Source organism: Mytilus galloprovincialis, chromosome 14 (genome assembly GCF_965363235.1).
Source record: "Mytilus galloprovincialis chromosome 14, xbMytGall1.hap1.1, whole genome shotgun sequence".
Classification (NCBI taxonomy): Eukaryota; Metazoa; Mollusca; class Bivalvia; order Mytilida; family Mytilidae; genus Mytilus; species Mytilus galloprovincialis.
The window spans coordinates 30,175,987-30,192,613 of NC_134851.1; the positions used below are offsets into that span (position 1 = coordinate 30,175,987).

The 16,627-nt window shown below is 32.8% G+C and overlaps 1 protein-coding gene across 1 annotated transcript; it reads right to left on the bottom strand.

The window, feature by feature from the left end:
* Positions 1 to 16,194, bottom strand: LOC143059510 (malignant fibrous histiocytoma-amplified sequence 1 homolog). Its single transcript, XM_076233018.1, has 6 exons — positions 16,125 to 16,194; positions 12,421 to 12,478; positions 6,920 to 10,032; positions 6,143 to 6,229; positions 5,156 to 5,453; positions 1 to 4,583 (listed from the first exon to the last, which is right to left on the bottom strand). Exons 3-6 carry the CDS (start codon positions 10,023 to 10,025, stop codon positions 4,580 to 4,582), a joined length of 3,495 nt encoding a protein of 1,164 aa, XP_076089133.1. The 5' UTR covers positions 10,026 to 10,032; positions 12,421 to 12,478; positions 16,125 to 16,194; the 3' UTR covers positions 1 to 4,579.
* Between the last annotated feature and the right edge of the window lie 433 nt (positions 16,195 to 16,627).

A 16,627-nucleotide genomic window follows, 5' to 3' on the forward strand; every position in this document is an offset into this window, starting at 1 on the left:
TCTTTTTAGACATATTTTATTGATTTCAATCAATTCATTGACTACGTGATTATGTTACAACACATTGTTAATTAGGTAGGTACCAGTCTAATTGTAAATTAGGTAGGTAACAGTATATTTGTAAATTAGGTAGGTACCAGTATAATTGTAAGTTACCTTAATTATACTCTAAAGGAACACACAAAATGATGATGTAATGATCAACATTGAGAGACAATCTGATTGAAGTGCACATTTAGTGTTGATGCTTCACTCTGTTCTGAAGATATTTTCAATGTTGTCTTGATTTACCCTTAGGAAACATATTTTAAAATTTCGCGCAGGAATTTCATTCTGCAATGATCATTAAAACAGAAAGAAGAAGGTGAGCATGGACCCCAAATCTGTATTTCAATCATAATGTTCATGTGACAGTCATGTGATGGTAATTTTTTAGAAATCTAATATTACAGATGACCACATGTGACATGATTGTTAAAAATGTGTCAAGATATACATGGAACTATGGGTTTCCCCTAAATTGCTATAGTCGAAGAAAAGTGTAATGTTGACTTCCAAAAATGAAGTCCATTTATAAAAACATACATCCATAAATTCAGATGCTATTTCTTGATTGTAAGAACATTATAACCACAACACTGCGAAGGATGAAATGTAGGATATCTTTATATCTGACTTCTGCTTCTTTTGTTTATCAACCAAATATATAAATTAGAATTCAAAACATGAACTTAAGAATCAGTACTGTAAATTCAGAAATTATTGTGAAAAATGCAACAGGGTTATAATCGCAATTATTTACACTCACATTTATCTGAATTAAACAGGATTTTTCCCAATATTTCAAAAATTACAATTGCATTTTAGTTTTAAATGTTAAAATTGCAATAACAAACGCTTGCAATAATTTCTGAATTTACACTATATAAGCATATTTTGAATGAATATCTAAATGTATATGTAGACATTTTAATATGAATTGATATGTAATACAATATTCAAGAGTTTATATATCCTTTTTAATTGTATTTCTATTACTAAAGTTTTCAATCCTGGGCAAAATACGCAATAGTATGAAATGATCCTTAGCTATGTATTTCAAATGAAGAGATTTTCTAATCGATATATGAATTATTGTAGATTCATTTCTTTTCTTGGGAATCAATTTTCAAAGATTGAAGAAAAATAAAATGTTTGAGATATTTCATTTCATGATTTTGTTAAATATGTATTGCTGAACGTTTACATTTGCAGTTAACATACATGTGTAACAATGAAATCTACAAAATATGGTACCCCAAAAAATATATTGAATCAACAGTAATCATCCTCATGATTAATCGTAAAAATGGTTAATCATGCTAATAATGTAATACAACTGTAATGGAAAAAAATCAAACAAAAACTTAACCATAGGTGATAATAACAACAATAATTTTTATAGGATTTTCACCTTAAATTATCATATTTAAATGCTATCACCATTAAAGCAAAATGAGTACAAAAATGCATACTTTTAGATTGATTTCTATTGTCTATTACTTGAACTAAACAATTTGACAGAACAAATAATAATTGAGCTGCGCTGGATAGACGTTGACCATATGCAAGTGCACATGTGCAGGTACACTAGAAAGACGAGTGGCACTCATACCACATCTTCTCATATCTATTTGATTTGTTTTGGAACATTCAAGTACAATAATAAAGAGGAATGTTGGTCTGTTTAGAAAGGTATGTTTTTATGAATGTAGGGCACATTGCATACAAAGCGTTTTCCCGTCTTTCAACAGAGTTGTCACTTTACAGTTTCTTTTCTGAATTGAAATAATTAAGTCAGTAATGTACCGAGGAAGTGAAACATAATATTTTACATTGCAAAATAAATTGAAATTGTTGATCCGATAAAATTAACTCTGGGGTTTAGACTGGACAAATTTAGGGTAAAAACATTATTTAGTTTAAAGCCAGTTGATTTTTATATATTGAACAATAAATAAACCGGATATTGCTCACTGAGTAGGTCATAAAAAATTCTAATTGTGGTTTAATTGTCTTTGTTGAAAAACAAAAATTCTGACCTGACTGGAATAAAACAAAAATACAAATTTAGTGTTTAATTCGTATTTTATACGTTTGTACATTTTATTTCAAATGACAATGACATGGGGCAAAAACATACAAGTATAATTATTTTGAATGAAAATGTCACATTTTTATCTGTCAAAGAAAGGACATTTTAATACCGTGTTTTAAAGCACACAGGTACAATCAAGATTGATTAAATATACATAGGTAATATACCTGTCTTATCCGATTATGTTGTCACGCGTCATTTATTTTCAGTACATCCGATGGTCAATAAACCAATTAACAGCCACAAGTTGGGAGAGAATCTTTGGAGGAAATTGGGAGTATAATCTGTGATTCGCAGTGTGACCCCTCTACACTCTGAAATCGGTGATTCAAGTTTGCGATAACAAACTCTCTGTGCATACTGTACTTAAAATTAAATAAATTTTCAAACAGTTACAGTCTTTGAATTGATATATTTTTCAAATAATAAAAGGTTAACAGATGTATTGATATTCTTTTGCATAAGATGTTTTTATCTGATGCAGCTCATATAGAAAGTCGTCTGTTTTTCTCTACCTGACGTCAGTAAAATTATACTCATTAATGTAAAAATGTTTTTTAGAAACATGAAAGACACAAAACATATTTATTTGGTGTGATAAAGTAAGATTACTTACTTCTACTTTAAAAGAGTATTTGTAAGGGAGGTAATTATAAATCTCAAAATATAATTGCAATTATGGTTGTAAGTTTAATTTCAGATGGTTTAGTCATGAATGCTAATAATGAAGATCTCCTCAGACAGAACTGGAAGTATGAAAAGTCAATACCTAGACATACTGTCCATCATTGTTATCTTTTATGTAGATTTAGGACTAGTCTATTAAGAAAGTTTAAATTTTGAACATGGTTACTGTAAGCCAACTTAATTTTGTGAATTCTTTATTTTTGCGTCTAAGCCCTTTTTAGTTGACTTTTTCAGCAGCTTTTTGTTTTAGGGATTTTTTTTAACTTTCTTGATGTGATGTATTTTATATCAGAAAAGATCACAGTTTTACATAGAAACCACAATTAATATCCACATTACTTTTCTACTCTACTTTTGATAAAAGTTTGGTTATATGAAGGATGTATTAAATATGAGATTTACCTGAGTTTCTAAAGCAGGGAGAAAAATTGATATAGAACATGGATTTATGATTAACTGCAAAACATACACTTGAATGTATAAAAATGTAATGCACACTCTGGTTTACACAGGATACACAAAGTAAGGATGTTTAATTATTGTATGTTTTTTCTTATTCCTAATTCGTGCTTCCTGTTACTATAAAAATTATGAGTCTAATCTAAGCAATTATTGCCTATGACAATATTGGTCAATTATTTCATAACACCGGTTTAAAAATATTGATAACATAACTACAGATTTTTCTGTAACTCAGTTCTTGCTCCTGAATTCATATCATTCACATCGAATTTATAGCAAACTATTGTATACATAGTAAGATCTGAATTAATTTGTTCACAAATATAACATTGTACAGAAGAAAAAAAAAAGTATACCCATATTATAATTCCATATAAAAGGGAGATGATACAATGAAAGTGTCACAAATAGTTTGTTATGAAATAATTTTTTACCATGATTTTACAATGTAATTTAATCAAGAAAAATGCTTTAAAACACATATATATATATTAATCTAATTAAAGTCCCATAGTTGGGCATTGCTAAATAGTATTATATATAATCAAACAATGCACCATATTTTAGTATTTTAAGAATGATTTTTAACCTACAAATTAAAATCACTTTTTAAATTATCTCCCCTTTTTGATACAATAAAATCAGTCCGAAATTACAGATTCATTCTAGAATTCTAAATTTTTCTTATTTTTTTTTTGAGTGTCCTTATCTTATTAATTTTGAATATAAAATTTGAAAAAAAAAATAAAATCAATCTTAATTTTTTTTTCTCATTTAAATATGCCAGAGAGGGGAGGTAATTCTTTAAAAAAAAAAGAATCCAGGATTAAATTACTGTAGTAGCTACATTTTCATTTTGAATTAGAAGCACCAGCTTTATTAATGACCCCTAAACACTTTCCATCATATAGAAAGAGATTAAAAACCCATGTACAATTTTGTTTATACATTTAGATAGAGTTTCTTCATTTAAATACAATTTATCCTCAGTTGTTCATTTTTTGATTTCAGTGAAATATAGCTAGACTGCGACTATGTTTAACCCTGCATAGTCCATCTCAAAAATACTCTTTACATAATTTCAAATAATCCAAATTAACAAATAGATGTACATTCAAAAACATGAATTCAATTAATGGTACCTTCATACAAATTATGAATCCCAAAAAACTATCATACAAAATGTAAGAGAAAAAAGTAGTCATTAGCACTATGATTCTTTTCCCATGGAAGTAGCACTATCATCAATTTGAGCTTGACTGTTGATGCAATTCTTTGTGTAACTAAGTCCCTTCATCTAAAATATTTAAAAACATATAAAAGATACAAGTAAATAAATGGTTTTCTTAACAATTCTGTATGTATGTTTTTGGTTTAGAATAAGTCGTACTACAATGTGTGCTACTTTGGAATTATTATTATATGTTCCATGAGTAAAATTAAAAATCAATTAAAGAATTTCAAATTCTCAACAAAATTGTGCAGAATATTCCATAAATTTTCAAATCGAAATTTGAGGCTCACTGAGCCCTTTAAATGTTTTAAATTTTACTGTAGAGAGTGGACACATATTGTATTAAATGAGATTTGGTTGTGGAATCTGTTTCTCTAATTATATTTAAACAATATGCAAACAATCATAATCTTTCTTTTCAAATCATCAGCAAAAGATTTGTTCCTTATAAGTGATAACATGAGGCATGGTTGCCTTTTTTCATGACGTCACAATGACGATTTTAGAAATCATTTCTATTATGTTGCTGAAACTTTTAATGAAACTTTTAATACTTTAGATGATTCAGTGTTTAATATTTTGTAACAACTATACAAAGTATTCAAACACCAACTTGATCATAATATCATACATACATATCAACAGGTAGATTATATTTCTTTCTTAGATCATCAATAAGATCTTGTCTCTCTGGAATCTCTAACGCTCTAACCAGCTGCCTTATTGATTCTTCCTGTGACCTATTCATCTGTCGATCCCTCCATCGAATCAACACCACTATAATCTGTCTAGTTGTCTGGTAAGGATTATCTAGTTGGATCTGTTCTATTTCTGGTTGTGTAGTGCCTAAGGCTAGAGCTACCTGTGTCCATTCAAAGCCTAGTTTGGATGCTACATACATCAAACCTATTTCAGAGAACAGCTGTAAATGACCTACAAAAAAATTATACTTTTTTATTGAGCTAGCATTCATAAAACAAAGTGACAAGGTTCTGATAACTAGTTGTATGGGTTTTGATAAAACTTGGTGGTAAATTGAATGCTTCATGTTGTACAATTTTATTTTATTTTTGTCCCAAAGGGTACTAGTCATACTTGTTACTCTGCCACTGTTTTTTATTTTATTATCGTTATTTCTTATACCGCTAATGTTTGCTTAAAAACGTAAGCAATATTTATGGAGGGGGTTTTGCGAAAAATACCAGTTTTCGGACGAAATTTCCCTTGACTGGTATTTTTTGCATATTCCCCTCTATAACATGATTAATCTGTTTAGAATTTTGTAAGAAATATGACAAAAACATTTGCTTTATTTCATGGGTGGTTGTAACTTGTATTAAATTGTGTTACGTACTATGTAATTTTTATGATGTGAATATAACATAATAACTAACATTATGTAGTAAGAAGTAAATTATAAATAATGCAATCATCTCATATTGAAATTAGCTACAAAATTGAAAATGACCGTTCATATTTTTTATGTTTGAAATTGAAAAATAATTGCATAATTTGAGTGTCAGACTTAGCCAGTGAGCATACTTTAATCATTACTTTTAGAAGCACCAAGTCACTTCATGCATCATGTGCATGAATGGGTTCCTCTTTTATCTTCAGCTTACCTGGGCCATCCACTGTATCACAAAGATTCCTAAGGAATTCTGTCACAGTTCTTATATGTCCAGAAAGATCAGCATCATCCACATACTCTGTAAAATATAAATAATAACAATGTTTATGAATTGTAAGAATAATCTCCCCTTATGTCAATGGCTCAATGCTGTACATACTGAAAATAATTATCAGTATGTACAGCATTAATATAATGACAAGATTTTTCAAGGTTTTTCTACCACTTAATTTCATAGTTTTCACATTTTCAACAATGCAAGGCAGATAAGTTTCACTGCTTATTTTCATTTTCCTACAACATTAATTTACTCAAACCTTTATTTTTTTATGACTGTCATGATTGTATATCAGATTTTTTTTTCACAAATGTTTTTTTTGGTTGGTTTTATTTTTATTACATGTAGCAGCCTTTTATTTATCATGTTAATGGTTACTATTTACATTGGTTATATACATTTTCTAATAACATTAATTTTACTCAAGCCAGACATTGTATAACTGTCATGACTATATATCAGATTTATTTTGCAAATATTTTTTGTTTTTGTTTTACTAGCATGTTAATGATCACTATTTTCACAGATTGTTTACATTTTCTACTAACATTACTCAAACCTTGATTTATATGACTGTCATGAATATATATCAGATATTTTGTTCTTATCTGGTTTTATTAGCAGCTGTACATATATATGTTTCACTATAAATAAACATGAAATTAATTTTCCATCTTCTGCAATAGTCATTTAAAACTTTACATTACTTACCTGGATCAAGTGGTACTACAAGACATGCAGGCACCATGGCATCCTTCTGTTTATTACAGGGGTAGACCTCATACATCCCCTTCTGGCATCTCATTTCTAGAACTTCTCCAGGGTACTTTGTAGGATCATTATCTCCCCTTAGTACACAATGGGAACAATATAAGTATCTCTTGAACCGAACAAACGGCCATTCTAACAACAATGACAAAGTGTCATCACTGACTTTTAAAATCAGGAACCATAACTCCTGAATATCGCTTCCTCTCACTGACACATTTACATTGACATTTCCATTTTCCGTGGTTTTCTCTACAAGTAATTTTGATCTATTTCTGAAAGCTAATGTTCCATTTTTCCAGTCCTCTCTGTTTAAGACATGTGACTGTAACCGTGCATTTAATTTCTCGAAGAAATTTGGCGGTAATTTCTTTACAAATTCCAACTGATATCGGATTTCAATGGTGTCAAATGGTGTCTTTTCTGGCCATGTTGATGTTACAGAAACTGGTTTATTTGCCTCTAAAAACCATGGAAATCTCAATACCCGACTAGCTCCATAAGTGCTTGGTAAGCCTGGAATCCTGGGAACTTCATAGCAAAGGTCAAATTTCAGCATAAGGTCAATGAACATATCTCTTGCATCAGCTGACAATTTGAAATGAAGTAAACAATAATGCATCAGTTCCACGGTCATCAAACCTTTCGTCAGGAAATCTTCTTTCATCAAGTCAAATTTATTCCTATTCAACCCCGCCATTCTAGAGTGGCTGTCATCGAATATGACATGTTTCTTGAAATCGTGGTGGAAAATCGTACGCAACATTTCCACCAGGGTTTCTGGACGATGGAAAACTAGGCCTCGCAGCTTTGGATTATCGTGATACCAAATAATTTCTCCTGTAGAGTGTAAATACCGCAGAATCACATCAAGGCTCTTTTCTGCAGATCCTTCTAAGGAAATCATGGACTGCTTCAAGGTACTCATGGTTTCTTCAAATAATGTAATAGCTTGTTCCCAGTGAAGAACTTTATCTGTCACTTCATGCAGTTTTGTCAGGAACAAATACCATGCTTTTGGGAGTGGTCGTTCATCAGTCTCTTTCAGTTTTTTCGTGAGATCTGCTTTAAATTCAGGGATGTTGAGGAAATCTTCTGCACAGCTGACCACATACATTTTGTCAGGAAGTGGTACCCTCTCGTTTAACAATTTGTGAAGATGATTCAATTTTTCACGTAGCCGCTGAGGTTTGATATCCTCAAATTTTGTACCGCTGTCTTTTCCAGTAGTTGCTTTCAAATCCATTTTCAGTTTTTCAACTTCAAACTGAAGATCCTGAACTTTTTCCTTCTCGTCAGCCTGCATTTTTTCAATAATATTAATAGTATGTTCCTCGATCTGATGTTCTTCACACAAATCTGCATGTGTTCCAACAAGTAGGATAGTTGCACCAGGTGCACGGTCAATGATAGCATCAATCCAGCTGCCCACCATATAATCATACAAATCTGGACTGTATTTGGATAGGTCACAAACTAGCACATGAAGAGCCTCCGGCGTGAGAAAAAGATGATGTGCTGCTGAGTATATATGATGACCACCAAAATCTAACAACTGGACTCGGAGATCTGACTCTGGTTCCCAGAGATGTCTCTCTAACACCCACGTCCTCTCATGCTCAGCAGTTAGTTTTGATTTTCCAAGCATTAAAGCATTTCTTAAGCTAGTCTTGCCAGCTTTTGCTGCCCCAATCAGAATCATTTTCCTTCTATGCTTAGCACAACTTATCCTTAACTCTCTCAGAAATTTAAATACTGTCTCTATGCCAAACTGACAAACTTCTTGGGGTGGTACTGACAACGTGTTACTATGGAGACTCAATCTCTCTAACTTTTCTAATTTATCCATCATGGGGGGTAGAGATTTAAGTCTGTTTTGTTCAATATTTAATTCCTGCAGATTTTCTAATAAATAAATCAAATCTGGTAACGACTCCATCATATTCATTGCAACGTTTATCTGAACAAGGTTTTCACATTGACAAATTTCATCTGGAAGCGACTTTAGCTTGTTGCCTTGGAGATCTATATATTTAAGATTTTTCAATCTTTTCACCAATGGAGGTATTTCTTCTAAATAATTATCGCTAAATTGTAGACTTTCTAATCGCTTACATTTAAAAAGTTCATTTGGTAACCTCAACAAAGCATTTCTTTGAATAATCAATTTACGTAGATTTTTCAGTCCCTTTATATCCTTAGATATCTCTGTAAAATAGTTCCCACTTATATTTAAAACTTTCAATTCTTTTAATAGAAATAGTTCTGGTGGAATGTAAGAATTTAATTTCATAGCTCCTGACAAATCCAGCTCTTGTAATTTCAAACATTTGCCAATACTACTTGGAACATATTTGAGAAAATTGCCTTTCATAATTAGCCGTTGCAATTTTGTCAAGTTTTGTATGTCGTCTGGTATGGTATTAATTTGATGCCAACTTATATTGAGTTCTGTTAATTCTTTTATATGACAAACGGCTGGTGGTAACACTTTTATAGCACCATTTTTTGGGTGCCACTTTCTTGACAAATTTAATTTTTGCAAATTTTGACATTCAGCCAGTTCTTCAGGTACTTCAGATAAAATATTTCCGCATGCATTCAATTCTCTCAATTTTTTCAATCTTCCAATTTCTGGTGATAGAAATGAAATATCATTATCACTAATGTCTAAACTTGTTAAATTTTCTAAAGAGAAAACAGAGCTTGGTATCTGATCTAACAAGTTAAAACTGAGATTCAACCTTTCAAGGTCATTGCATGTTCCAAAGGAATTTGGAAGCCTCTGAATATAATTCCCAGTTGCGTTGAAATGTTTCATTGAAACTAAGCTTCCTATTGCAGTGCCACCTACTGGAAAGGACTGTAATTTAAGGAAAGGTAAGCATACTTCCTCAAGCCTCATTGAGTAGATGCTTCGAGGAACCCAGCCTTTCCACTTTCCTTCCGGGACCACAAGCATCTCTTGCCCCTTCTGATTTCGCTGGACATACTTCTTCAATGCCTCGGAGGCCTCACTAGGTCCCTTCAGGCCTGATGTAGCCATCATTATATACCTGCAAAAATAAAATAAGATATCATCAACAGGGTTCTCACTAAGGCGAGTCCATTAGTTCTGGACTCACCATTTTAAAAACTGTTGAGTCCAAAGATGCATCAAGGTTTAATCTTATTTCATTGCTCTATTAGGTCATGGAGACTAAAATAATAAATTCACCATGGCCAAAAATTCACAAGTCTCTGGACTTGCCTATAAAAATCCTTAATGTCTAATGAGAACCCTGATCATGTACATGTTACAAAATGTAGTATTCAATCCAAACATCAGAAAATTAAGAATTGTTGTTACCTACCAGACATCCGGTATTTGTTATACATCAACAAAGCAGGGGCTTAAAATAGTGAATAAAACATCAGGGTTCAATGCAAACTGCTATACATTGCAGTGGCGGATTCAGCGGGGGGCGTAGAGGGCGTACGCCCCCCCCTCCCCCGTTTTGCTTGGACTTTTTTTTTTTTTTTTTTAAATAATTAATTAGACTAGACTTCGTGAAATTCTCCATTTCCTGTGTATTATGTTTTTTAAGCGACAATTCTTTACTTACAAAGATATATTTTGCACGTATTTACTGTATTATATTATTGGTCATGTCAAAGTCATGTGATTCGCTATGAGTTAACCAGTGCGTCGAAAAAACATCACTCAGTCATTTTGAAATTCAAATAACAGTAACACATTGCTTTGGCTGAGGGTGACAAGTATGACACCTTCAAAGCGACAAAGAATTGAGCAAGAATGTAGTGAATTCTATTTCACAATTCCACAAACAGAAAGAAATACTCTATAATTATACTCTCATAAAAAAAAGTTTCACAGCAATATTATTTACTTACAAAAACATGTTAACCCCACACGCCTCAGCCTATTAATAACATATAGCTGAATAATAATCCCCAATCAGCAAGCTCTAGATAGATTTAAAGTCTAAGGTACGTACAATTTGATTTGAGGGGGCAGTCTGAGATGTTTGAGAGAAGAAATAATTACCCTGATTTTTGCCTTAAACATAAATTCTGGTCGTATTTGGAATGAAAACAATAAGCTTGTCCACTTATTTGCTATTAGAAACAAAAATTTCCAACAGAATTATTTGGCCTTTATGTCTCAATTTGTCATTCATAAATTCGTAGTCTTTTCAGACTCATTTGTAGCCTTTGGTTGATTTAGAACCTCACTTTCCTTGTTGGGTGAAACATTTCAAACAAACATTTTGATAAAAAATGCTTGTTTGTCTTTATTAAATTGTGTCGGTCGTATTGTAAATTTCATTGAATAGCCCAGCGTATATCTTGTTTACAACAAGATATCTGTGAGGTTATTCTTACTAAACATACAACATACAACAAACGAGAATTTTCCATGTCCATATTTTACTGACAAATCCGACATCAAATATATTAGTCCATAGCTTTATCCAATCATTACATAATAGATAATTAATGGGGAGAATACGGCATAAAAAATGTTTAACCCTTACACTTTACAGCAACTATAGAATATACATGCCCAAAGTCAGGAACCGTTTAAAAAGTGCATTTTACAATTATTTTATGTTTTTTTAGCCTAAAAAAGGTCCCAAAAAATTTTTGCTTCCTTCGCTCGGCGAACATTATTTATTTTGCCCCCCCCTTTCCAAATTCCTGGATCCGCCCCTGCATTGTTCATGTTGTACAACAACCAGACTTTTAATTGAAATATATATACCAGCCAGACATCAGAAGTTTAAAATGTCGTATAAAGACCAAGATGAACATATCCTGAAGAAGAAAGTCTGAGTGATAATTTCAAAATGTGTTTATTTTTGGTTAAACGTGTGAGGAGTTTATTTTAGTTATTTTTGTAAATTTGATCTTAAATGTGATAATATTGGAAAGTCCACTTGTCATGCTTGTTAGTATTGCTTAACTGACAAGTTCTGTTTGTAATTTGTTGACAGCTTTAATTCTAAAATACTTGAATTGCATTTGCAGTTTTTGATAGTTCACTTGTGGTCTTTTAATAATTAGTGTTCTTTTTGAATCATTACCGTTTAACTTCAAGGGGAATGGGTTTTCTTTGAGTCAGAATTTGTTTTCACATTTTTTTTAGTTTTTGGACCCTTTAATTCAAAAAAAAAAATCCTTCAAAGGTATTTTGACCCCGGTATCATATGGTATTTTGAACCCTCTAAAAAGTTAACCCTGGGTCATTTTACCGCATGGTATTTTGACCCTGGGTCACTTTTTAGGGGGTTCAAAATACCATATTACACCGGTCCTGTATATCATGTATTTGGAAAATCTAGTTTCAGTCTTTCAGAATATATTTTTCCACCGTCAAATTGGCAATAATTTGAATAAATTGGCAATCAGATTGTCTCTTACCAGTCTGAACTATTTCTCACCTTAAATGGATATCATAAATGTCACATCATACTTCTTGTGGTTTTAAGCCTCAAAACTCTGAAAAATATAAAATATTCACCATTAACATGATTAATGTACACACATAAAGTAGACTTGACAGACCTTGAATAAAGTTTAGCTGCCAGCTGATAAGGAGAGAAATTTATGTCTTGTTACTGTTAACTGCAATGCAATACGTTACCACATCTCCTTAATTCTATGTGTTATAAACATTTGTGCTAAAATGTCTAGCGCTGCTGCTAAGACTAAGAGTAAGCCTGCTCCCATTCTTTGCAGGGTTAAAAAAAATCATGCTAAATCAGGATAAATTTGTTTTCTTTTGAATGTTATGTTTGTTTTCATAAATAATTACATCAATTTTTGTTTTGCTCTTTAGATGTAATTAAAGAACCTTAGTGAGCACGCTCACATACCCCACGTCCCCACATTGTCAATGGAGAAATTAAATAAGTATAAGAAAAAAAAATTGTATAAGAAAAAATACTGAATAATAATTTCCTGTCAATATACACATCTACATAGTATGTCCTTATTATCTACAAAATTTTATGAAATTCTGTTGTGTGTTTTCAGAGGAGTTGAGATGACAAACTGTTGCAGAAGTTCATCGAAGCAAATAAGTTCAAAGGGGCATAACTCCTAGAAAAAAATTGAATTGTAATTTCCTGTTGATATGCACATCTACGTAGTATGTCTTTATTATCTGAAAAGGTTTGGTGAAATTCTGTTGTGTGGTTTGAGAGGAGTTGCGATGACAAACTGTTGCAGTAGCACATTAAAGTAAATAAGTTCAAAGTGGCGTAACTCCTAGAAAAAAAATTGAATCACAATTTCCTGTCGATATGCACAACTACATAGTATGTCCTTATTATCTGAAAAGGTTTCGTGAAATTCTGTTGTGTGGTTTGAGAGGAGTTGCGATGACAAACTGTTGCAGTAGTACATTAAAGTAAATAAGTTCAAAGTGGCGTAACTCCTAGAAAAAAAATTGAATCACAATTTCCCGTCGATATGCACAACTACATAGTATGTCCTTATTATCTGAAAAGGTTTCGTGAAATTCTGTTGTGTGGTTTGAGAGGAGTTGCGATGACAAACTGTTGCAGTAGTACATTAAAGTAAATAAGTTCAAAGGGGCGTAACTCCTAGAAAAAAAATTGAATCGCAATTACCCCTCGATATGCACAACTACATAGTATGTCCTTATTATCTGAAAAGGTTTCGTGAAATTCTGTAGTGTGGTTTGAGAGGAGATGCGATGACAAACTGTTGCAGTAGTAAATTAAAGTAAATAAGTTCAAAGTGGCGTAACTCCTAGAAAAAAAATTGAATCGCAATTTCCCATCGATATGCACAACTACATAGTATGTCCTTATTATCTGAAAAGGTTTCGTGAAATTCTGTTGTGTGGTTTGAGAGGAGTTGCGATGACAAACTGTTGCAGTAGTACATTAAAGTAAATAAGTTCAAAAGGGCGTAACTCCTAGAAAAAAAATTGAATCGCAGTTTCCCCTCGATATGCACAACTACATAGTATGTCCTTATTATCTGAAAAGGTTTCGTGAAATTCTGTTGTGTGGTCTGAGAGGAGTTGCGATGACAAACTGTTGCAGTAGTACATTAAAGTAAATAAGTTCAAAAGGGCGAAACTCCTAGAAAAAAAATGAATCGCAATTTCCCCTTGATATGCACAACTACATAGTATGTCCTTATTATCTGAAAAGGTTTCGTGAAATTCTGTTGTGTGGTTTGAGAGGAGTTGCGATGACAAACTGTTGCAGTAGTACATTAAAGTAAATAAGTTCAAAGGGGCGTAACTCCTAGAAAAAAAATTGAATCGCAATTTCCCCTCGATATGCACAACTACATAGTATGTCCTCATTATCTGAAAAGGTTTCGTGAAATTCTGTTGTGTGGTTTGAGAGGAGTTGCGATGACAAGAAACAGGACTGACGGACGGACTCCGACTGACAGACGGGTCAAAAACATTATCATGATTATACACTCCGCAACTTCGTTGCGTGGGGTATAACTATACATTTGCCTTTGATCTAGTCATATTATAGCAGGCTTATTTGATTATCTGACACACTTTATCCAGATTTTTGGATAGCACCATGGTTAATGCTGCAACAATTTAGTGATACACATTAAACATACATCTGCATCTTGCATGTCTTGTCAAGACACATTCACTCTATCTAATCATATAATGTATTTTATATGTTATGGTTACCTATTCAGACACAAGACTCAGGCTTCTTTTAAACTGAGTTTTAATGTGCTTAATTGTTGTGGGTTTTTTTTTTTTTTAATTGGCTATCTAGAGGTATAGGGGGAGAATTGAGATCTAAAAAAAAAACATGTTTAGGAAGTACACCACTAGTTCATGGTCCAATTGCTTTCTATGTTAAATTCCTCCATTTCAAGCAGGCACACCTCTTTCATTTTAAGTTCAAATAAAGTGGCAATCATTGCATGTCAAAGCAACACTTTATCGTGTCTTGTACTGAACATGCTGAAAAAATACCTTTAATGGCATATTAGAAAGAACTGGTTCCCGTAACTTCGGATGTACCAAAACAGGTACTTCAGATCTGACAAACAGACTAAATGTACCCTCTTTTAAAATTTGGTGCAATTTTTTTAATATTCAAAATTTTAAGTCCAAAAGTGTTCTACAATGATCACCAGTCCTTCAGCTTTCATTTGATGACAAAAATACCTAAATATTCTACATATTTTGAAAGTTACACTCATGCTTGGAACTATTTTGTGTTAAATATGTACTACTTTCTAGTATGTGCTTTCTGGCCGGGCCCGAATTAGTGGTGTTACACCTTTAACCCCACCACCGCATCTTAATGCCTGTCCCAAGTCAGAAGGTTCTGGCCTTTGTTAGTTTTGATTCTTAATTTTAGTTTCTTTTATATATTTTGGAGTTTAGTATGATGTCCATTATCACTGAACTAGTATACATTTTGTTTAGGGGCCAGCTGAAGCTTGCCTCGATCCGGGTGACAGTGCGGAGTTTTCTCGCAGCATTGAAGACCCATTGGTGGCCTCGGCTGTTATCGGCTCTTTGATCAGGTTGATATCTCTTGTCAATGACAGGATTGATGGGTCATTGTGAAAACTGTCTAAATATGAGAAAATAAAGGGTAGCAGGTACATGTAGATGAAACTTACATAAATTGAATGATGAGATAAATGAAAAATGAACAAATTGAGACCTGATTTATATATCCAAGGCTGTCAGACTGCCCGAGAAGCAAGGAAGCAGCACATCCATTTTGGTCGGGATATGAGACGTGCTCTGACGTCCCATGGCCCCAGCTTGTCTGGCAAAACAGCTGTTGGAGGTCAGAGTAATCTCGGACTACACTCATTAGACTACAACCTGATAGAACATTCAATCTCTCTCAGGATCTAAAAGCAGCGCTCTAACCAATTGAGCCAAAGAAGATCTTCTCTAACTCAATTAGTTAGACTTCCTTTACATCTCCAGGTCTACAACACTCATAAGAGTGCGCCAAGTTACAAATAATTATGTGCACAGATACTATATAAACATGTATTAAAAATGAAGTATGAAGAAACAAATGTGTGCCATAAACATATAACATAGATTAATAAAGTTGAATATCATCTGACGGGAGGCAACGCTTGTGTGTCAACTTACATAAAGGCATACAATTCCTAAATAATTGATAAAGGTTTTGGGAAATTTATTTTGTGACCTTCACTTCCGGTGATGGCATGTATAAATCTAGAACAATGCCGGACGAAACGAACTTCAACTTCCGGAACTTTGTGTTTCTACTTCTACTCAGTTTTGTCCTTTTACCATATACTTCAAGAGACAAAATGTCAAGAAGAACATTCCAACAGTCATATCCAAATATATTTTTAATACCATACATATACAATTAAGTAAGATATCACAAGACGTTGGTGACAGTGGCGGATCCAGAAATTTTCATAAGTGGGGGCCCACTGACTGACCTAAGAGGGGGCCCGCTCCAGTCACGCTTCAGTGATTCCCTATATAAGCAACCAATTTTTTTCCCAAAAAGGGAGGGCCCGGGCCCACTGCCCCCCCCCCCCTAAATCCGCCTCTGCGGTGATGTAGGAAGCTGCATAGGTGCTTCATAGTTCGAATAATTCTGTCAATATATACATGTA

What these genes read in the sequence shown, in the direction of transcription:
- LOC143059510 (XM_076233018.1), bottom strand. Translation starts at nt 10,025, where the DNA reads ATGATGGCTACATCAGGCCTGAAGGGACCTAGTGAGGCCTCCGAGGCA. An exon ending in TGTAGTACCACTTGATCCAG is followed by an intron (nt 6,230 to 6,919) that starts GTAAGTAATGTA and finishes TATATTTTACAG; the next exon opens with AGTATGTGGATGATGCTGAT. An exon ending in TGATACAGTGGATGGCCCAG is followed by an intron (nt 5,454 to 6,142) that starts GTAAGCTGAAGA and finishes ATTTTTTTGTAG; the next exon opens with GTCATTTACAGCTGTTCTCT.